The following is a 23,283-nucleotide window of genomic DNA, read 5'->3' as shown; positions in this document are numbered from 1 at the left end:
TCTTCAGTTTTCCTTTCCCCTAGTGATATATGCTTCTAATCCTTACATTTGTCCTCTGGCCATTCCGGCTTACCCATTTTGCACTTCCTGTCAATCTCATTTTTAGACACTTGTATTCCTTTTCCCCTCCTTCATATGCTGCATTTTTATATTTTCTCTTTTCTCCAATGAAGCTCAATTATCCAAGGATTTCTACTAGGACTTGTCTTTTTATCTGATCCTCTGCCATCTTTAATATTTTGCCTCTCGAAGCTAACAATTCGTCTTCTCCGATATTTCTTTCCCCTGTTCTTGTGAATCGCTCCCTAATGCTTCCTCAAACTCTCAAAAACCTATGGTTCTTTCAGTTTATCCTGGTCCCATCTCCTTAAATTCCCACTTTTTGCACCTTCTTCAGTTTTAATCTACTGTTCGTAAAAATATATTGTCGTCAGATTCCAGATCTGCCCCTGGAAATATCTTAGAATTTAAAACCGTGCTCTGAAACCTCAGTCTTATCTTTATATAATCAGTGTGAAACCTTCCGGTGCCTCCTGGTCTCTTCCACGTATACAACCTTCTTTGATAATTCTTAAGGCAAGTGTTAGCCATGACTAAATTATGCTCTTTGCAAAATTCGTTCAAGCAGCTTCCTCTTTCATTCGATTCCCCCATTTCATATTCACCTACTGTTTTTCCTTCTCTTCATTTTCCAACTATCTAATCTCCTTTCCCCCATCAAAATTAAAGTTTCGCCTCCCTTAACTTGTATGGAGTGTAGCCATGTATGGAAGTGAAACATGGACGATAACCAGTTTGGACAAGAAGAGAATAGAAGCTTTCGAAATGTGGTGCTACAGAAGAATGCTGAAGATAAGGTGGGTAGATCACGTAACTAATGAGGAGGTATTGAATAGGATTGGGGAGAAGAGAAGTTTGTGGCACAACTTGACTAGAAGAAGGGATCGGTTGGTAGGACATGTTTTGAGGCATCAAGGGATCACAAATTTAGCATTGGAGGGCAGCGTGGAGGGTAAAAATCGTAGAGGGAGACCAAGAGATGAATACACTAAGCAGATTCAGAAGGATGTAGGTTGCAGTAGGTACTGGGAGATGAAGAAGCTTGCACAGGATAGAGTAGCATGGAGAGCTGCATCAAGCCAGTCTCAGGACTGAAGACCACAACAACAACTCCCTTAACTTTCTGAGTATTTTTTTTTTATCTCATAATATGGTGGGTGTGGGCTTCGAGTCTATCTTGACCACGATAACGGGTTCAGTATGCACATCATAGTAGCTTACTCGCATTCATATTTTCTTACTCATTATTAAATCTACTCCTGTGTAACACCCATTTGATTTTGTATTTATAATCGTGTATTCGCCTGACCAGGTGTACTGTGTCTCCTGCCACTGTACTTCACTGATTTCCATTATATCTAACTTCAACCCACGGATTTTCGTTTTTAAATTCTCTAACCTACCTGCCCGAGTAATGGATCTGACATTCAACGCTGTGATCCGTAGAACGCCAGTTTTATTTCTCCTGATGACGACATCTTCCTGAGTAGACCCAGCCCGGAGATCCGAATGGAGCACTATTCTGCCTCCGAAATATTTTACGCAAGAGGATGCCATCATTTAACCATACAGTCAAGTTGCATGCCCTCGGTAAAAAATCCTCTTGCTTTCACCCATTCGTAGTACCACCAGAGCAAGTCCGCTTTGGTTGATGTTACAAGGCCAGATCAGTCAATCATTCACTCTGTTGCCGCTGTATCTACTGAAAAGGCTACTGTCCCTTTTCAGGAACCGCACGTTTGTCTGGTCTCTAAACAGATACCTCTCTGTTGTGGCTGCAACTACGGTACGGCTATCTGCATCGCTGAGGCATGCAAGCCACCACACCAAAGGCAAGGTCCGCAGTTCATGGAGAGCAAGACCAAAATAATTTGGGACCTGGAAGATCACGTATTGATCGTGTTTTCTCTATGAGCCAGATACTCTAAAAACACTGCGAATTTAATCCCCAACGTGGACTTTTAAAAGGTGTTCGAAAGGGTGGTGAGAACTAAGACATGAAATATTAGTAGACTATAGCATTCCTCGGTATTCAATAACGTCAGTTCAGAGTCTGTATGAGATACGGCATCGCTCAACCATTAGTACCGGAAGAATTACAGGAGGAGTAAGACGAGGGTGTCCTGCTTGGCACACAGTATTTAAAATACACAGAAATGACACTGTCTGTAAGTGCCAAAAGAAAATGGTTCATACCCATCGAGATGTACGGTATGTAACTCACTGCGTTTTGTTTTGTTTTGTTTTGTGAAGTGGCAGATACTGAAGACAACTTTCAACAAGCTTTATGGTTCTTACATATAACGGTAAAACAATATAATTTAATCATATCCATAAAGGAAAGTAAATATATGGCGATCTGGTTAGAAAAGAACAGATTAGAGTTAAATCATAATCGAAAATATCGTACTAGCACAAGTCCATATACTCAGTTACCTGCTCTGCGATATCTCTTAACCGTATGACAATGATCCTGAAAAGCAACCATAAAGGTGCTTACAAAGGTTAGGTAAGATTAAGAGAACGCTCCTGAACAAAACCAGGAAAGAGACAATGCTTCTATAACACTATGACTGTACCTTTACTGCTCTGTGGAACCGAAGCATAGATTTTTACGACCAAACAATTATAGAGAATTGAAGCGGCAGAAATAACACTCTTACGAACTTTGGCAGAATATAAATTACAAAATCGTAAGAGGAAGAGTGACGTAAGGGCGGAGCTCGATGTTATAAGAAGAGTACAATATTTCCAAGAGGATAGAAACGAATGGCATGACCATCTACTATGTATGGATAAAAGCTGAATATCAAGGAAAACCTATGACCACAGATAAAACAGTAAGACGGAGGATACGACGACCAGGAAGAAGATAATTTGATCAGCATTTAAGTGCTTGGTTTCGGAACAGACAAAGATGTCTAAGAAATTCTGTTACTCGCTCCTGTGAACGCGAACGCGTTATGCAGATCCATCTCTCGCGTCCATCTTGAAAAGATAATCTAAAGATGCCTAAACAAGGCGAAACGCGTCGTTGAAAAATAAAATAAATAAAATTGCAACCAAGACTGTTTTTAACCAATAAAGATGTCTAACCCGGAAGTGTACATGTAGACTGGCGTAACAGCCGTGGGTGAAGTGCTTAGCTAACTTCGACTTTTCATTTTCAAACACATGTGTAATATTACGTATTACAAGTCGTAATGATCAAATCATTTTTCACAGACACAGTCCCTTTGACTGTTCAGAGATGTCACTAAACCCACCCAAAGATGTAAACAACCAGGCATGAGCAGCGTCTATTAGACGGAGGGGGTCCGACAGCCGATCATTTCCATTCATTCCACCAGGAAGTAGGTACACGGCTCATGTGGTCTGCAGGTTAAACCATGCCTAGACGGTCAATACCGCGGTTCGATCGCGTCCGCATTGTTACTTTGTGCTAGGAAGGGCTCTCAACAAGGGAAGTGTCCAGGCGTCTCTGAGTGAACCAAACCGATGTTGTTCGGACATGGAGGAGATACAGAGAGGCAGGAACTGTTTATAACATGTCTCGCTCAGGCCGTCCAAGGGATACTGCTGCAGTGAATGACCGCTGCCTACGGATTATGGCTCGGAGGAACCCTGACAGCAACGCCACCATGTTGAATAATGCTTTCCGTGCAGGTACAGGGCGTCGTGTTACGATTCAAACTGTGCGCAATAGGCTGCATGATGCGCAACTTCACTCCCGACGTTCATGGCGAGGTCCATCTTTGTAACCACGGCACCATACAGCGCGGTACAGACGGGCCCAACAACATGCCGAATGGACCGCCCATTATTGGCATCACTTCACCAATGTGTGTCGCATATGCCTTCAACCAGACAATCGTCGGACACGTGTCTGGAGGCAACCAGGTGAGCCTGAAAGTCTTACACACATTGTCCAGCGAGTACAGCAAGGTGGAGGTTCCCTGCAGTTTTAGGGTGGCATTATGTGGGGCCGACGTACGCCGCTGGTGGTCATGGAAGGCGCCGTAACGACCCTACGATACGTGAATGCCGTCCTCCGACCGATAGTGCAACCAATCGGCAACATATTGGCGGGGCATTCGTCTTCATGGACGACAATTCGCGCCCCATCGTGCACATCTTGTAAATGACTTCCTTCAGGATAACGACATCAAATGGTTCACATGGCTCTGAGAACTATGGGACTTAACATCTGAGGTCATCAGTCGCCTAGAACTTAGAACTACGTAAACCTAACCAACCTAAGGACATCACACACATCCATGCCCGAGGCAGGATTCGAACCTGCGACGGTAGCAGTCTCGTGGTTCCGGACTGAAGCGCCTAGAACCGCTCGGCACACCGGCCAGCGATAACTACATCGCTCGACTACAGTGGCCAGTATTTTCTCCAGACATGAACGTTATCGAACATGCCTGGGATAGATTGAAAAGGCTATTTATGGACGACGTGACCCACCAACCACTCTGAGCTATCTACACCGAATCGCCGTTGAGGATTGGGACAATCTGGACCAACAGTGCCTTGATGAACTTGTGGATTACTAGAGGTAACGGTGTGTACAACAATCTGGACCACCACCTCTGAAGGTATCGCGGTGTGGTGGTAGAACATGCAATTTGTAGTTTTCATGAGCAATAAATAGGGCGGAAATGATGTTTATGTTGATCTCTATTCCAATTTTCTGTATAGGTTCCGGAACTCTCTGAACCGAGTTGGTACAAAACTTTTTTTGATGTGTTAAACATGTGTTTGAAAATCACAAGTCGTCGAAATCGGCTAATCGCACGATTTAAATAAAGGTCATTTACATTACAGTCTACTAATGACCATGTTTTCTTTTCTTAAGAGTGATTTGTGTAGGTCTGGTGTTACGAGCTGCAGTGAATGGCACTGTCTTACCTGAGAGAGCTCGAAGAGCCGCGTATGGTCGTCACTGCAACAAAAAAAGAAAGAACCGTCAATAATTTGTTTAAGGCAGCTGGAATCGCAGTGTAAGATTAGATACTTTAACAATGGCTACTATTTATTTACAACTGTACAAAACAGAAACAAGTTTCAATATTTTACTCTTCTTCGAAGTGCTTACCAGAATTGTGTATAACACGCTACCAGCGATGTTAAAGTCCATTAGTACTGTCACTTGTTGATAGTTCAAGTGGAGCAGTCTACTGCTCGATGGATCTCTAAAAAGAGTTCTGAAGCGAATGCCGCGAAGCGTTCCCTACATATTAGCAATGAAGCATAGGACCTAAGTCCGGAGAATGTAGTGGCTGGTACTGGACCTCACCTCAGAGTCCCACCGATCGATCACGTCGTTCACAGCATGCGCTGCTTGCTGGCGAGCATTGTCATGCAAAGTGATGGATGGGTTCAGCAGAAACTGTCACCGCTTCTTTATCGATGATGGTCGTAGATTGTGTACAAAAAAGAGTTGTATAGTATATGGAAAGTATGAACGGTAGCAGCATGCTGTAGGACAACATCATCAGAGTCGTACAAGAGAATCATGACAACTTTCACATTGCTGCGGTCCTTTTTCTTCCATCTTACAGAGGCACTTGCTACCAACATCCTCAATTATTTGTTGGATATACTCTAATCTCTGCTTTCCCTTACAGTTTTTGCCCTTTGCAGCTCCCTCTAATACCATGGAAGATATTCCCTGATGCTTTAACCCACTTCCTTTCATCCTGCCCCTTCTTATCGTCAGTGTTCTCCATATATCCCTTTCGTCACCGATTCTGCAGAGAACCTCATTTCTCATCTTATCCATCCACCTTGTTATCAACATCCTCGTATAGCACGACATCTAAAGCGTTCCGATTCTCCCACAGTTCATAATTCACTGCCATTCGATAAGGTAACAGAAGTCTTGCGTTAGCGATATGCGCACATACACATGGCAGTAGTACCGCGTACGCAAGGTATAAAATGGCAGTGTGTTGGCGGAGCTGTCATTTGTACTCAGGTCATTCATGTCAAAAGGTTTCCAGTGTGATCAGGGCCGCACGACTGGGATTAGCAAACTGTGAATGCGGAATGGTAGTTGGAGCTAGACGCATGGGTCATTCTATTTCGGAAATCGTTAGTTAATTCAATGTTTCGAGATCCACAGTGTCAAGAGTGTGCCGAGATTACCAAATATTAGGCATTACCTCTTACCACGGGTAACGTAGTGGCTGACGGCCTTCACTTAAACACCGAGAGCAGCGCCGTTTTGCGTAGAACTGTCAGTACTATCAGAGAAGCAACACTACGTGAAATAACCACAGAAATCAATGTGCCACCTACGATCAAAGTATTCATTACGACAGTGCGGCGAAATTTGGCAGCGAACTACTGACGCGAGTGCCTTTGCTAGCAGCACGACTTCGCCTGCAGTGCCTCTACTGGGCTTGAGACCAAATCGGTTGGACCCTAGACCACTGGAAAACCGTGGCCTGTTCAAATGAACATCGATTTCAGTTGCTAAGCGTTGATGGAAGGGTTTTAGTGTGGCGCAAACCCCACGAACCCATGGAGCTAATTGTCAATAAGGCACTCCGCAAGATGGTGGTAGCTCTATAATGGTGTGGGCTGTGTTTACATGGAATGAACTGGGTCCTGTGGTCTAACTGAACCTAACATTGAATGGAAATGGTTATGTTCGGTTACATGCAGACCATTTGCAGCTAGTCAATGACTTCATGTTCCCAAACAACGATGTCATGTCAGTGGGCCACAATGTTTGCGATTGGTTTGAAGAAAATTCTGGAGAACTCGAGGGAATTATTTGGCCACACAGATTGCTCGACATTTATGGGACATAACAGAGATGCCAGTTCGTGCACAACATCCTGCACCGGCAACACTTTCGCAGTTAGGGACGCGTATAGATGCAGCATGGCTCAATATTTCTGCAGGCGAGTGCCAACAACTTGTCGAGTCCATGCCATTTCGAGTTGCTGCACTTCTCTGGGCAAAAGGAGCTGCGACACCATATTGGAGGTATCCCGTGACTTTTGTCACCTCGCTGTACAATGCTGTGCTCCAAACGTACATTGACTGAAAGTTGTCCTTCAAATTAAGCCGATGTTTGATACCAGTAGACTTCACTTGGTCATACTTCTCTGCTCTCTTTGTCAGGGCTGGTTTCATTTTTATGTCCTCGTCGCTTCGTCCGCAATAAATAATTTTGCTTTCAATGTAGCAGAATTGCTTCATCTTATCTAATTCTTGGTCACCAATTTTAATGTTACGTTTATTGTTAATCTCATATCTGTTACTTACTACTCACTACTTTCGTTTTTCTTCGGTTTACTTTCAATCTATATTCTGCATCCGTGTACTGTACGTTCAGTTCTACAGGTACTGTAGTTCTTCATTTAGAATAGCAACGTCATCATCGAATCTTACCACTGTTATATTTTCATCCTGAATTTTAATCCCACTCCCCAAAATTTTTTTGTGTCGTTGTTCTTCCATGTTTACATTGAAAGTTAGTGGCGAAATACTGTACATCTTTCTTAAAACCTTTTTAATTCGACCATTTCGTTCTTAGTCTTCTATTCTTATTGTTTCCTCTTGATTTTTATACAACTTTTACATTTTCCGTATTTCCCTCTTGCTTACACCTTTTCTTCTAACATTTGTCACAATTCTACACTATCAGACATTTTTTAGGTCGATAAACCCTATGAACGTGTCTCGATTCTTCTTAAGTCTTCCTTCCATTATCAAGTGAAACGTCAAAATTGACTTTCTGGTGCTTTACCTTTCCTAAAGTCGCTCTAACAGTCATCTAATAGATCCTGAATTTTCTCTTCCACTTCTGTGTATTTTTCTTGACAGCAACTTGCATGCACGAGCTGTTAAGTTGGCTCCACGATAATTTTCTCACTTATCTGCCCTTTATATCTTGGGGTTATGCAGACGATATATTTCCGGAAGTCTGATGGTGTGACTCCAGTCTGACATATTCCACAAATCACCTAGAATAGTTGCCACTTGCCCCATCGATTTTAAAAATTTCCAAGGTATGTTATCTATCCCTTCTGCCTTATCTGATCCAAATCTCAAAATCCAATTCTCAAAATCCAATTCTAATAATGGATCTCCTGTATTTTCCGTATTGACTTGCATTTCTCCTACCACATCAATTGACAGTTCCTCCCCCTAGTAGCGGAAATTAGTATGCTCTTTCCACCTATCCGCTCTCTCCTCTGCGTTTAACAGTTTAATTCCTTTCTCACTGTTAAAGTTCATGGTTTTACTTTTAAATTCACAGAAGCCTGTTTTAACTTTTCTACATGCCGCTCTCCGACTACCATTTCTTGTTCCATTTCTCTCTATTTTTTCCTGCAACCAATTCTCCTTAGCGTTCCTGCAATTTTTACTTTTTTTATTCCGTAGTGACTTATACTGCTGTATTTCTATCTTTCTGAGCATTTTTGTACTTCATTTTTTCATCGACCAGTTAATAGTATTCCGCCTGTTACACATGGTTTCTTCGCAGTTACCTTCCTTAGACCTATACTGTGCATATTAGCTTTTGTGTTTGCTCTTTTTAAATTAGTTTCCAACTGTACCGCCTACTGAGATATTCATTATTGCAGTATCTACTGGATTACAGAACTGCAAATTTACGTCATAGTTTCTCAATAGATAAGTAATACAGGGTCTGATCCGCGTTTATTGTGCTCCAAGTGGGCACGAGCAGGGTCGTATAGTAGCAATTTCTGTATCTGAGTCAAATAATGCCGAACTCAGCATGTAGCAGTTTTTCTTATGCTCAAGCGTGCCTTCAGAATGTGAAGTGCAGTCGTACACGCTAATGCTGTCTGCCGGGTCAGCTCACGAATCGTTTCGCATCCATCATTGCCCAGTAGCGTGTTAAGAGCAGACACGTCTACACTGTAGAGAGGAGGACCTGGCCGGTGAATGTCTGCCATATTTTGAGATCCCTCGCCTCGCTAAAGGCTTTTACCCACGTTGCCATTGTCTTGTAAGGCAATGCAGATTCTCGCAAGCCTTTCGAAGACCTAGATGAAACTGTCGTTCTGTAACTCTCCTGACACATTCAGTCTTTATCGAATTCTATTTTTCTTGCCTCGAAAACATTATGAAATTTTCATACAGCCAGTTACTTAAAATTCTGTGCAACGTAATTAGAAAAATGTTCAGCAGAGAGTTTCAACAGTTAATATCAAGTCATTTTACAGTATCTGCAATAGAATACCGACATAGTAAATTACACAAACACGTAACATACGAGGAACATTTTCTAAATAATGAACAGGCTGGTATTACTGTGGATTGTTTAATGCAACAACAATGAAAATTACGTCATACGTTGTTAGGAGCTTGAGAAAGAAGCACGTGTTTTTGTTTTTTCGCTATAAACTGTAAAAAAGTTGTCGAGAGGTAGAAATGAACCCTGCAGGGGTCTCGGATACTATGACTGTTGAAGACCACAGGTCGTACATCAATATCGAAACTTTACGCCGCAAAAGCTCGACAGAAATCCACAGTGCGTTAAGTGGGGTTTGCAGTGAATTCACACTGGATTTTAGTGTAGTTTCACGCTGGGTTAATCGCTTTTTTTGTGGTGATCATGTGAGCATATACGATAATCCAAGAGCCGGAAGGCAAAAAACGTCGACACATGAGCGGAGTGGGAAACTTGTAGCAGGTGGTCTTGATGATCGTAGGAGGATGTGAGGAACACTCTGAAGCCACGCGAATTACCCAACATCAGTATTCCGTATTCTGACAAATTATCTGAAGAAGAGAAGAATTTCTGCGGGATAGGTCCCACTTTGCATGGCGAACATTGGACATTGCAACCTTGCTCAAACAACGATCCGACCGTGAAGGTCAAGGATTCCTGTGTTGAATTGTAGCTGGTGATGAAACATGGATTAGAGACTTTATTCCTGTGTTGAATTGTAGCTGGTGATGAAACATGGATTAGAGACTTCATTCCTGTGTTGAATTGTAGCTGATGATGAAACATGGATTAGAGACTTTTGAACTGTAGTTAAAATCACAATCCAATGAGTGGAGAGCTTCAGATTCTCTACGTCCAAAAAAATTTCGACGCGCTCAATCAAAACTCAAGCAAATGATGATTTTTGGTTATGATCACCAAGGAATCATCATGACAAATACTCACATGTGGAACAAGTGTCACAGCAGTGCAACTTCACCCAAAACCTGCGCAGAGAAATGCACAAAACCTCATCGCAGTTGCTCGAGGCTGGGACACTCTTTCTCTACGACAACGCACGCCCGCATCTCGGCAATGTTGTAGGCCAAACACTGCTCCCTACAGCCCGGATAGGAGTCCGTCAGAGTTGCAACCGAAGTTGAAAAACACTATGCCTGGATGTGGTTATCTTTCTCTGGAATAACTTTCTACCACAGTTACCCGAGCATTCCACAGATGAACAGAAATGGTGTCTCATAAAGAAGCAGGGATGCTATATTGAAGGACTATAGAGAGAGACAGAAAAATAAAGGTGTAAGTAAAAAAAAGTTGTGTGCATTATTTATGAAACGCCCCTTGTAAGAAATGCTGTATGTACAGATTTAATTTCTGTGTACGTTTTGCCAGTATCCGTGCAATATGTATTACATATGCGTGACCTCGGGGAAGATCAGTTTGGATTCCGTAGAAATGTTGGAGGCAATACTGACCCAACGACTTCCTTAGAAAATAGGTTAAGGAAAAGCAAACCTACGTTCCTAGATTTTGTAGACTTAGAGAAATCTTTTGACGATGTTGATTCGAATACTGTCTTTCAAATTCTGAAGGTGGCAGAGGTAAAATACTGGGAGCGAAAGGCTATTTACAATTTGTACAGAAACCAGGTGGCAGTTATAAGAGTCAAGGGGCATGAAAGGGAAGCCGTGGTTGGGAAGGGTGTGAGACACGGTTGTAGCCTATCCCCGATGTTATTCAATCTGTATATTGAGCAAGCAGTAACGGAAACAAAAGAAAAATTCGGAGTAGGAATTAAAATCCATGGAGAAGAAATGAAAATTTTGAGGTTCACTGATGACATTGTAATTCTGTAAGGACCTGGAAGAGCAGCTGAACGGAATGGACTGTCTTGAAAGGAGGATATAAGATGAACATCAACAAAAGCAGAACGAGGATAATGGAATGTAGTCGAAATAAATCGGGTGATGCTGCGGGAATTAGATTACGAAATGAGAGGCTTAAAGTAGTAATTTTGCTATTTGGGGAGCAAAATAACTGATGATGGTCGAAGTAGGGAGGATATAAATTGTAGATTGACAATGGCAAGGAAAGCGTTTCTAAAGAAGAGAAATTTGTTAACATCGAGTATAGATTTAAGTGTCAGGAAGTCATTTCTGAAAGTATTTGTATGGAGTGTAGCCATGTATGGAAGTGAAACGTGAACGATAAATAGTTTGGACAAGAAGAGAATAGAAGCTTTCGAAATGTGGTGCTACAGAAGAATGCTGAAGTTTAGATGGATAGATCGCATAACTAATGAGAAGGTATTGAATAGAATTTGAGAGAAGAGAAATTTGTAGCTCAACCTGACTAGAAGAAGGGATCGGGTGGTAGGGCATATTCGGAGGCATCAAGGGATCACCAATTTAGTATTGGAGGGCAGCGTGGAGGGTAAAAAGTCGTAGAGGGAGGCCAAGAGATGAATACACTAAACAGATTCAGAAGGATGTAGGTTGCAGTAGGTACTGGGAGATGAAGAAGCTTGCACAGGATAGAGTAGCATGGAGAGCTGCATCAAACCAGTCTCTGGACTGAAGACCACAACAACAACAACATGCGTGAGTAAGTGAACAAATGAAATTTTTGCCCTACTGCAGGACCAGGTAGCACGATTCAGTTTCGTCAGGTACGTGGATTGGAGAGTCTCATACTGCAGGTCAGAAGTCTACGAACATTTGTTGGAATGAAAAAACAAGCAGGGACTTCAACCGGAAACGTAACTTGAGCTTGTACGAAGAACGAACGCAGAACTGAAATAGTAGCAATCATAAGGATAAACAGAATGTAGCATTGACGTTGACAATTCCGAAATAGCGAAGAAAAACTAAATCACGGCAACAAGTGGGAGGATAAACCACATTGTTGCGTAGTGCTGAAATGATAAGCTGGTAGCGGGGAGTGGGAAGCCCTGCTGGCCTGCGAGCTCTGCTTATCGTTTCCTCTTCCTCTTGCGTCGTCTCGTTACCCTCCCGTCTGCAGAAGGCATGCGACCACAGCCCGCTTAGCGCATTCACTTTCACATCACCCGATGTGTCTACGAGTACACTAACTAGAGATCTTGTCGTGTTGGGATACCATCGTTCTGATTTCGATTTCAACGTGTACATATAAGCATTGATGGTCGATAATAATCGACATCACAACACAGATGTTGCTTAACATCAACATAAAGTGACTACTGTAGAAGGTACGATATTGCAGTGCCTATGCCTGTGTTATTCGGAAATAAGATGCAATGTTCCTTCGGACATTCGAAGAACCATTGATTGTATTTCTGAATAACACAGGCACTTCAATATCGTATTTATCCACCAGTACCAGGCAAGCGACTTTCAATTAAAAATGTCTCCCTTGTACGGTAATATACAAATGAATGTACGAATGGAGGTTGTAGACACATGGCTGACAATATATGGAAGTTTGGGTCTGGACCTGATACGTGTGCGGATAGCCTAATGATAAGGCAACAGCTCGTGATAAGCGGCTAATCCGGGTTCGAGCCCCGATCCGGCACAAATTTTCACTGTCGTCATTCCAGTTGATGGTTGTCCATATTCGCAACTGCGAATTCATTTAATGTACTTTACAAGATTTCTATTAAAATAACATATCTGATGTGATGAACGGCACCTAGCTGTAAATATACACTACTGGCCATTAAAATTGCTACACCACGAAGATGATGTGCTACAGACGCGAAATTTTACCGACTGAAAGAAGATGCTGTGATATGCAAATGATTAGATTTCAGAGCATTCACACAAGATTGGCGCCGGTGGAGATACCTACAACGTGCTGACATGAGGAAAGTTTCCAACCGATTTGTCATACACAAACAGCAGTTGACCGGCGTTGCCTGGGGAAACGTTGTTGTGATGCCTCGTGTAAGGAGGAGAAATGCGTACCATCACGTATCCGACTTTGATAAAGATCGGATTGTAGCCTATCGCGATTGCGGTTTATCGTATCGCGACATTGCTGCTCGCGTTTGTCGAGATCCAATGAATGTTAGCAGAATATGGAATCGGTGGGTTCAGGAGGGTAATACGGAACGCCGTGCTGTATCCCAACAGCCTCGTGTCAGTAACAGTCGAGATGACAAGCATCTTATCCGCATGGCTGTAACGGATCGTGCAGCCACGTCTCGATCCGTGAGTAAACAGATGGGGACGTTTCCAAGACAACAACCATGTGCACGAACAGTTCGACGACGTTTGCAGCAGCATGGAGTATCAGCTCGGAGACCATGGCTTCGGTTACCCTTGACGCTGCATCACATGGTGTACTCAACGACGGACCTGGGTGCACGAATGGCAAAACGCCATTTTTTAGGACGAATCCAGGTTCTGTTTACAGCATCATGATGGTCGCATCCGTGTTTGGCGACATCGCGGTGAATGCACATTGTTGTTGTTGTTGTGGTCTTCAGTCCTGAGACTGGTTTGATGCAGCTCTCCATGCTACTCTATCCTGTGCAAGCTTCTTCATCTCCCAGTACCTACTGCAACCTACATCCTTCTGAATCTGCTTAGTGTATTTATCTCTTGGTCTCCCTCTACGATTTTTACCCTCCACGATGCCCTCCAATACTAAATTGGTGATCCCTTGATGCCTCAGAACATGTCCTACCAACCGATTCCTTCTTCTGGTCAAGTTGTGCCACAAACTTCTCCCCAATCCTATTCAATACTTCCTCATTAGTTATGTGATCTACCCAGCTAATCTTCAGCATTCTTCTGTAGCACCACATTTCGAAAGCTTCTATTCTCTTCTTGTCCAAACTATTTATCGTCCATGTTTCACTTCCATACATGGCTACACTCCATACGAATACTTTCAGAAATGACTTCCTGACACTTAAATCAATACTGGATGTTAACAAATTTCTCTTCTTCAGAAACGCTTTCCTTGCCATTGCCAGCCTACATTTTATATCCTCTCTACTTCGACCATCATCAGTTATTTTGCTCCCCAAATAGCAAAACTCCTTTACTACTTTAAGTGCCTCATTTCCTAACCTAATTCCCTCAGCATCACCCGACTTAATTAGACTACATTCCATTACCCTTGTTTTGCTTTTGTTGATGTTCATCTTATATCCTCCTTTCAAGACTCTGTCCATTTCATTCAACTGCTCTTCCAAGTCCTTTGCTGTCTCTGACAGAATTACAATGTCATCGGCGAACCTCAAAGTTTTTATTTCTTCTCCATGAATTTTAATACCTACTCCGGATTTTTCTTTTGTTTCCTTTACTGCTTGCTCAATATACAGATTGAACAACATCGGGGAGAGGCTACAACCCTGTCTCACTCCTTTCCCAACCACTGCTTCCCTTTCATGTCCCTCGACTCTTATAACTGCCATCTGGTTTCTGTACAAATTGTAAATAGCCTTTCGCTCCCTGTATTTTACCCCTGCCACCTTTAGAATTTGAAAGAGAGTATTCCAGTCAACATTGTCAAAAGCTTTCTCTAAGTCTACAAATGCTAGAAACGTAGGTTTGCCTTTCCTTAATCTTTCTTCTAAGATAAGTCGTTAAGGTCAGTATTGCGTGTTCCAGTGTTTCTACGGAATCCAAACTGATCTTCGCCAAGGTTGGCTTCTACTAGTTTTTCCATTCGTCTGTAAAGAATCCGTGTTAGTATTTTGCAGCTGTGACTTATTAAGCTGATAGTTCGGTAATTTTCACATCTGTCAACACCTGCTTTCTTTGGGATTGGAATTATTATATTCTTCTTGAAGTCGGAGGGTATTTCGCCTGTTTCATACATCTTGCTCACCAGATGGTAGAGTTTTGTCAGGACCGGCTCTCCCACGGCCGTCAGTAGTTCCAATGGAATATTGTCTACTCCCGGGGCCTTGTTTCGACTCAGGTCTTTCAGTGCTCTGTCAAACTCTTCACGCAGTATCATATCTCCCATTTCATCTTCATCTACATCCTCTTCCATTTCCATAATATTGTCCTCAAGTACATCGCCCTTGTATAGACCCTCTATATACTCCTTCCACCTTTCTGCTTTCCCTTCTTTGCTTAGAACTGGGTTTCCATCTGAGCTCTTGATATTCATACAAGTCGTTCTCTTATCTCCAAAGGTCTCTTTAATTTTCCTGTAGGCGGTATCTATCTTACCCCTAGTGAGATAGGCCTCTACATCCTTACATTTGTCCTCTAGCCATCCCTGCTTAGCCATTTTGCACTTCCTGTCGATCTCATTTTTGAGACGTTTGTATTCCTTTTTGTCTGTTTCACTTACTGCATTTTTATATTTTCTCCTTTCATCAATTAAATTCAATATTTCTTCTGTTACCCAAGGATTTCTACTAGCCCTCGTCTTTTTACCTACTTGGTCCTCTGCTGCCTTCACTATTTCATTCCTCAAAGCTACCCATTCTTCTTCTACTGTATTTATTTCCCCCATTCCTGTCAATTGCTCCCTTATGCTCTCCCTGAATCTCTGTACAACCTCTGGTTCTTTTAGTTTATCCAGGTCCCATCTCCTTAAATTCCCACCTTTTTGCAGTTTCTTCAGTTTTAATCTACAGGTCATAACCAATAGATTGTGGTCAGAGTCCACATCTGCCCCTGGAAATGTCTTACAATTTAAAACCTGGTTCCTAAATCTCTGTCTTACCATTATGTAATCTATCTGATACCTTTTAGTATCTCCAGGGTTCTTCCATGTATACAACCTTCTTTCATGATTCTTAAACCAAGTGTTAGTTATGATTATGTTGTGCTCTGTGCAAAATTCTACCAGGCGGCTTCCTCTTTCATTTCTGTCCCCCAATCCATATTCACCTACTATGTTTCCTTCTCTCCTACACTCTCTCTTCCTACACTCGAATTCCAGTCACCCATGCACATTGGAAGCGTGTATTCGTCATCGATTTACTGTCGTATGACCCGGCGTGATGGTATGAGGTGCCATTGGTTACACGTCTGGGTCACCTCTTATTCGCATTGACGGCACTTTGAATAGTGGGCGTTATATTTCAGATGTGTTACGACCCGTGGCTCGATCCTTCATTCGATCCCTGCGAAACTCTACATTTCAGCAGGATAATACACGACCGCATGTTGCAGGTCCTGTACGGGCCTTTCACGCTACAGAAAATGTTCGACTACTGCCCTGGCCAGCACATTCTCCAGATGTCTCACCAACTGAAAACGTCTGGTCAATGGTGGCCGAGCAACTGGCTCGTCACAATACGCCAGTCACTACTCTTGATGAACTGTGGTATCGTCTTGAAGCTGCATGGGCAGCTGAACCTGTACACGCCATCCAAGCTCTGTTTGACTCAATGCATAGGCGTATCAAGGCCGTTATTACGGCCAGAGGTGGTTGTTCTGGGTACTGATTTCTCAGGATCTATACACCCAAATTGTGTGAAAATGTAATCACATGTCAGTTCTAGTATAATATATTTGTCCAATGAATTCCCGTTTATCATCTGCATTTTTTCTTGGTGTAGGAGTTTTAATGGCCAGTAGTATAGAACAATTTCAGTCAATGCTGATGAGTAGGGCAAACAAACCCGTTCGGATACAATATTAGCAGTGTCTTGTTTGACACAGTCGTGTCGTTTAAGTATTTGGGCGTCACGTTGCAAAGCGATATGAAATGGAACGATCATGTGGGAACTGTGGTAGGGAAGGCGAATGGTAGACTTCGGTCCATTGGGAGAATTCAAGGCGATGTTCACCTGTAAAGGAGTCCGCATGCAGAATGCTAGTGCGACCTGTTCTTGAGTACTGCTACAGTATTTGGGATCAGTACCAGGTCGGATTAAAGTAAGTCAACCAAGCAATTCAGAAACAGGCTGCTAGATTTGTCAATGCTAGGTTCGAACAACACGCGTATGTCAGGGAGATGCTTCGAGAAGTGAAATAGGAATCCCTGGAAGGAACGCGACGTTCTTCCCCAGGAACACTACTGAGAAAATTTAGGGAAAACCGGCATTTGAAACTGACTGCAGAGCGATTCTACAGCCTCCAACATACATTGCGCATGAAGATCACGAAGAATTAGGGTTCATAAGGAGGCATATAGACAGTCGTTTTTCTCTCGTTCTGTTTGCAAGTGGAACAGGAAATGGAATGACTAATAATGGTACGGGGTACCCTCCGCCACGCGCCGTAATGTGGATTGCTGAGCATCGATGTAGATTTAGATGACAAAAAAGTAGCGGACCCAGAAAGGGAGGAGTGAACGAAATGACACTTCACAGCTTAAGGTAAGTGATATTATTTCAGTGTCTAAAAAATACACTCAAATTTACAAAGAATTGGCACTATGAACCCAGTTATCAGTATTACGTTGGACCCACTGTGGCCTGGACGCATGTACTGATTAGGTTGGGAAGGGTCTCACGAAACCATTGAATCTTATCCTGAGGCATGCTGGAACACAAATGTTGTAACTGGTAACTGATCCCTTGGATGCTGGTACTGAGCTAGTACTACACCATTCTCCGATGGTGTGTGCGCGTACATCGTTACAGTCTTTTTTTTTTTTGGGGGGGGGGGTGCAAAATTAACTGAGATCATACGCTCCCCTGTCATAACCTTATAGGCCGGCTGGGGTGGCCGAGCGTTTCTAGGCGCTACAGTCTGGAACCGCGCGACCGCTACGGTCGCAGGTTCGAATCCTGCCTCGGGCATGGTTGTGTGTGATGTCCTTAGGTTAGTTAGGTTTAAGTAGTTCTAAGTTCTAGGGGACTGATGACCTCAGAAGTTAAGTCCCATAGTGCTCAGAGCCATTTGAACCATAACCTTATAACACTAAAAGGAAAAAGAAATTAAAATAGGCTACACGTTAAACCCAATCGATGAGCTAAGAATAAAGACTTCCTCTTGGAAAAAAATACGCTGTACAGACAACGGATGTCCCGAACTGAAGATTAAATGTCCTTTGCCATATTGTTACGACGGAAGGAAAGTAAAACGCGGTTGACAGCCGCGCGTCGTTCGCTAACACGACCGCTAACTCAGACGGCAAGCAAACTCTCGAACGTAAGTGGTTAAAGGAAGGCATGCGGCCAGGAAGTGGCAAACCGTCAAAGCCTGATGACAATGAGCACATAGTGGTGGAGGATCACTACCCAACAAACGACAATAGCTAAAACGACATTGCCCAATACGAAACGTAGCTAAAATGATTTAGCGGCGAGAGGGCTGAGAGGAGGTCGGCCCAGTCGCTAGGAGAAGTTTAATTCCTCTGAGCTGGTTCGCATGAAGGAAAGACACCACCTGCCGACAGACAGCAAGACGACCATCCGAAGGAATAGAGGTAGGACGACTGCAGCCTTGGCCGCCGCGTTAGCAGCGTCGTTTCCCGTCAGACCGACGTGTCCAGGGACACACAAACACCACAGCGTCTACCTCAAGAGCGAGCATGTGGAAGCTTTCTTGGACTGTGTACAACACACAGAGGCTGTCAAGAGCACTGATAGAATCGGAGCATATGACAATTAAAAAGGTGTCGCCGCATATACTGTGTGGCCCAACACAGGCCAAAGAGTTCTGCTATAAATATTGATCAGTGTTCCAGAAGCCGATACCAGGAATCGTCAGTGCCAATGACGAACGTACACCCGATACGACGGTCATTCTTACAGCCATCACTGTACACGAAGGTACTATCGCTAAGCTCTATGCGAAGGTCGAGAAACTTACAGCGATAGATCGAATCTGCAGTAGTTTCCTTAGGAGGCGAATGAGTACCAAGATGAACACGGGCCGCCGCATGAAGTCAAGGTTGTCAAGAGTTCACTTCCATCGGGAACGAGGCAGGGAGCGTCAAGTTCGGCTGCCGGAGCAATAGCGAAAGTAAACTCCGGGAGGTAGCAGACAAGGATGAGCCCAATACTGGCGGTCAATGGAGTCATCGAAAAAGAAGGCATAGTTGGCCGGGCATGGCAGGCAAACGGCATGCGTATACACTGAGGAGAACATCATGCTGGTATGGTAGTTGTAGTTCGGGAGCTTCTGCGTAGAGGTGCCAGTGGCCAAACGGATTCCACGATGGTGGATTGTATTAAGGCGGCGAAAGACCGACGGACGTGCAGATTTGTAAATGAAACAACCAACCTAGTTTCGAGGAGGGTGATCCAGTCCGCTCCCTAGGAAGTACCGCTTGGGACACGTAGGACATCGAGGGACCGGGTGGTCAGGTAAGAAACATGGTGGGACCAAGAAAGTTTCCTATCAAGCATGAGCCCCAGGAATTTCATAGTTTCAGTGAAGGGAAGAGAAACAGGCCCAAGATGTAAAGACGATGGAAGAAACCCACTGCGCCGCCAGAAATTCATACAAACGGTTTTTCCAGTAGAAAAGCGAAAGCCATTGTCGATGTTCCACAAGTGAAAGCGATCGAGACATCGCAGAAGATGCCGCTCTAGGAGACAAGTCCGCGGAGTGCAGCAATATGTCGTAAAGTCGTCAACGACGGACCATAATAGGGTTAATGGCGATAGCAAAGAGGACAACGCTCAGGACGGATTCGGGAGACACACTGTTTCCCTGGATAAAGCTGTCCAACAATGCCGAACCCATACATAGCTTGAAAACTCGGTCTTTAAAAAATTCCTGAAAGAAACAGGGCAGGCAGAGTATGGAAGATGCCAGTCTTCTCCAGCAGGTGTCAGACTTCCACCAAATCAAAAAACACGGCCATAGTCTGGTATTTCCGCAGAAAACCGTTCGTGACATGGGTTGGCAAGGTGACGAGATGGTCAACGACGGAATAGTGCGTTCGAAATTCACACTGTGTAGGGGTCAGTAGCTTGCGAGATCCGAGCCGCCATGCCAACCAGCCATGAACCATAGTTTCCATCACCTTACAAACACAGCTGATGGGAGAGATTGGGTGGTAGTTAGACGGAACGCGTTTTTCCTTACCTGGCTTGATATGACAGTGGCTTCTCGACAGTGTGTGACAAACGTACCATATCTGCCCAAAAGCGATTGTACACACGAAGGAGAAAGTGCTTGCCCGCAAAACAAAGGTGCTGCAACATCTGAATCGAACATCGTGCCGGCCGCGGTGGTCTCGCGATTCTAGGCGCTCAGTCCGGAACCGCGCGGCTGCTACGGTCGCAGGTTCGAATCCTGCCTCGGGCATGGATGTGTGTGATGTCCTTAGGTTAGTTAGGTTTAAGTAGTTCTAAGTTCTAGGGGACTGATGACCACAGATGTTAAGTCCCATAGCGCTCAGAGCCATTTCGAACATCGTCCAGTCCACGGGCAGGGAACTGGCATGAAGTGAGAGCATGATTTAACTCCCTCATAGTAAAAGCGGCACTGTAGCATTCACTATTCTGAGAGGAGAATTTTATTCTCCAAGCCTCTTCCACCCGTTTCTGGTGTAGCAAGGCGGGATGATAGTGGTTGGAGCTCGAAATCTCCGCAAAATAGCCGCATAAGGTGTTGGAGATAGCAATAGGGTCCACAATGACATTTGCTGCTATGGTCAGGGAAGAAATTGGATAATAGACCTTGCCCCAAACGACGGAAGAGAGAGTGGAACTGTTACAAAGAACTAGTGAATGAAATCCAGCTAGCTTTTTTGCTATCCCAAAGAGTGCAACGACACTGGGCACGCAACTGTTTATAACAAATACAGTTGGCCATACTCGAATGACGGCTAAAAACGCGGAGAGCACGTCTCTACGCGCGAATTGCGTAGCGCCACGCTTCAATACACCAAGGCACCAGGACACTGCACGGTAAACACGAGGTGTGGAACGTTCTGCAGCGGTAAGGATCACTTTGGTATGATATTCTACTTGGTCTTCACAAAAGGGGAAATGTTGTTCGTCGGAGGTCGCTTCCCGTCGGCCTTAGAAAGCTGCTAGTTGGGTTTACACGTAGGAGTCAGCAAACGGACAGCACATGGGAAATGGTCACTCGAGTACATGTCGGAGAGAACGGACCACTCGAGATGATGGGGAAGCTGGGCAGTCCAGTACGAGAGGTCCAAAAGGGAATAGGTGTGCGTGGAGTCTGAAATGAACGTGGGTGCTCCCATGTAAAGACAAATGAGGTTGAGTTGCTTGAGGTCAGCCAAGAAGGAACCTATTGGACAGGTTCTGGAAGAGCCCCAAAGGTGTGAATCAAAGTCACCAAGCAGCAGGAATGGATGATGGAGTTGACCAATAAGCTGGAGGAAGTCTGCCCTGGTGACACCAACTCATGGAGGGATGTAGACGTTGCACAGAGGAAAGGTGAAGTGGGGAAGGAAAATTCGGACTGCAACAGCTTGCAGTCGAGTGTTCAGTGAGATGATTTCACTATGAACGTCATCCTGGATGAGCAGCATGACTCCCCCATGAGATGGAATGCAGTCGTCAGGGCGAAGGTCAAAGCAGACCAGAGCCGGCCTGGGTGGCCGAGCGGTTCTAGGCACTACAGTCTGGAACCGCGCGACTGCTACGGTAGCAGGTTCGAATCCTACCTCGGGCATGGATGTGTGTGATGTCCTTAGGTTGGTTGGGTTTAAGTAGTTCTAAGTTCTGGGGGACTGATGACCTCAGAAATTAAGTCCCATAGTGCTCAGATACATTTGAACCAAGGCAGACCAGAAGGAAATGCGAGAGGTCAAAGCGGTCGCGAGGACACTATTCTGTTTCTTGGAGGCAGAAACAAGTGGACGATGCAATTCCAAGAGAAGCCGTAGTTCCTCCTTGTTGATCTAATGCCGCTAACTTTCTATTGGAGGAGAGTCATGATGGGGAAAGATGAGGAGCAACAACTGAAGGATTGTCACCTTGATGGCTGCCCAGTGCCAGCCAGCCTTGAAAGACTCACTGCTACTAAGGCTGGAGAATCCTGCTCCATGAGATCTACAGAGGCATCGGCATTCTCTCTGGGTTGAACTACTGACTCCAGGGTAGAGAAAACGGTAGGCAGTGCGCACCAACGGCGGTGGAGGTCGGCCAGGTGAGGGTATCACATGGCGACACCGCCGAAGAGGATCTCTGAGTCGGGGAAGGAGAACATTTGTCTTTGTTTGATTTCATTGAGCCTTTGCAGCTGGTAGATTACGATTCAGATATTTGTTGGCTGGAGGTACATAAGAAGTCTTCACAGGAGCCTTCCCTTTGACCTTTTCGGCCTGACAGTTGTGAAGCAGATGATTTCGTCACTGGGAGCGATGATTTGGTGGCTTGTTGTGCAGTGGAATAGAAGTATATAGGGATGCTTTCATGATTTTTGGCGGTTTTAGAACGGCAGTGCTGAACTTGATGTCGCAAGTCTACGTGGCCATGTCCTTCGTGAAGTGGTGTGTAGCAAGAACAGTACTGTAAGTGCCAGATGGTAAAATGCACGGCTTTCGACTAGCCGACAACTTGTGAGGGACGGGTAAGTTACTTTTTTTTCACCTGGATCTCCTGGACGGCCCTCTCACTGAAATACACGGGACATTCTCGGGATGAGGTTGTACGGTCGCGACTGCAGTTGATACAGCGGGGAGAAGAAAGTGGGAAACTGCCCTAGTGAGCATCCCTACCTCAAGTAACACATTTGATTGTGGTTCGACAGGACATGAGAGTGTGGTTGTAACATTGACACTGGTAGCAACGCATCGGACTTGGAATGCACAGTCGGACCATGGTGACTTCATAGCATGCGTTGATCTTCGATGGGAGCAGTACTATATCACTTGTGAGGAAAAGAGAGTGTGTAGGCATTAAGGTTTCGATCACCTTTTTCATTACCCGATGGACTGCAGTGACGCCCTGATCGGTGAGGTAAGTTTGGATTTCTCCATCAGTCAGACCATCAAACAACCAAGTGTAAATAACACCACATGAAGAATTCCGTGTTCGATGGGCCTCGGCACGAACAGGATAGCCATGGAGGAGCGAAGCTGCTAGCAGTTGTTATGCTTGAAAATCACAACTGGTCTCCAAAAGTAAAGTTCCATTACATAAACGAGAGCAGGATTTCACAGGGTCT

General features: G+C 44.3%; 1 protein-coding gene across 2 annotated transcripts in view; it reads right to left on the bottom strand.

The window, feature by feature from the left end:
* LOC124798090 overlaps positions 1-23,283 on the bottom strand; it is a 291,165-nt gene that overhangs the window by 118,655 nt on the left and 149,227 nt on the right. For both annotated transcript variants that reach the window (XR_007016916.1, XM_047261332.1), the window contains one exon: positions 4,978-5,011. Coding sequence is in view for 1 of the 2 variants with exons in the window: in XM_047261332.1 (XP_047117288.1) it covers positions 4,978-5,011 (34 nt within the window). In the remaining variant the exon portion in view is untranslated. The remainder of the gene's footprint in view (positions 1-4,977; positions 5,012-23,283) is intronic.

This window comes from Schistocerca piceifrons, chromosome 5 (assembly GCF_021461385.2).
Source record: "Schistocerca piceifrons isolate TAMUIC-IGC-003096 chromosome 5, iqSchPice1.1, whole genome shotgun sequence".
In the NCBI taxonomy this organism is placed as follows: domain Eukaryota; kingdom Metazoa; phylum Arthropoda; class Insecta; order Orthoptera; family Acrididae; genus Schistocerca; species Schistocerca piceifrons.
The sequence above is the reverse complement of the archived record's forward strand: the minus strand, read 5'-3'. Positions and strand labels throughout refer to the sequence as shown.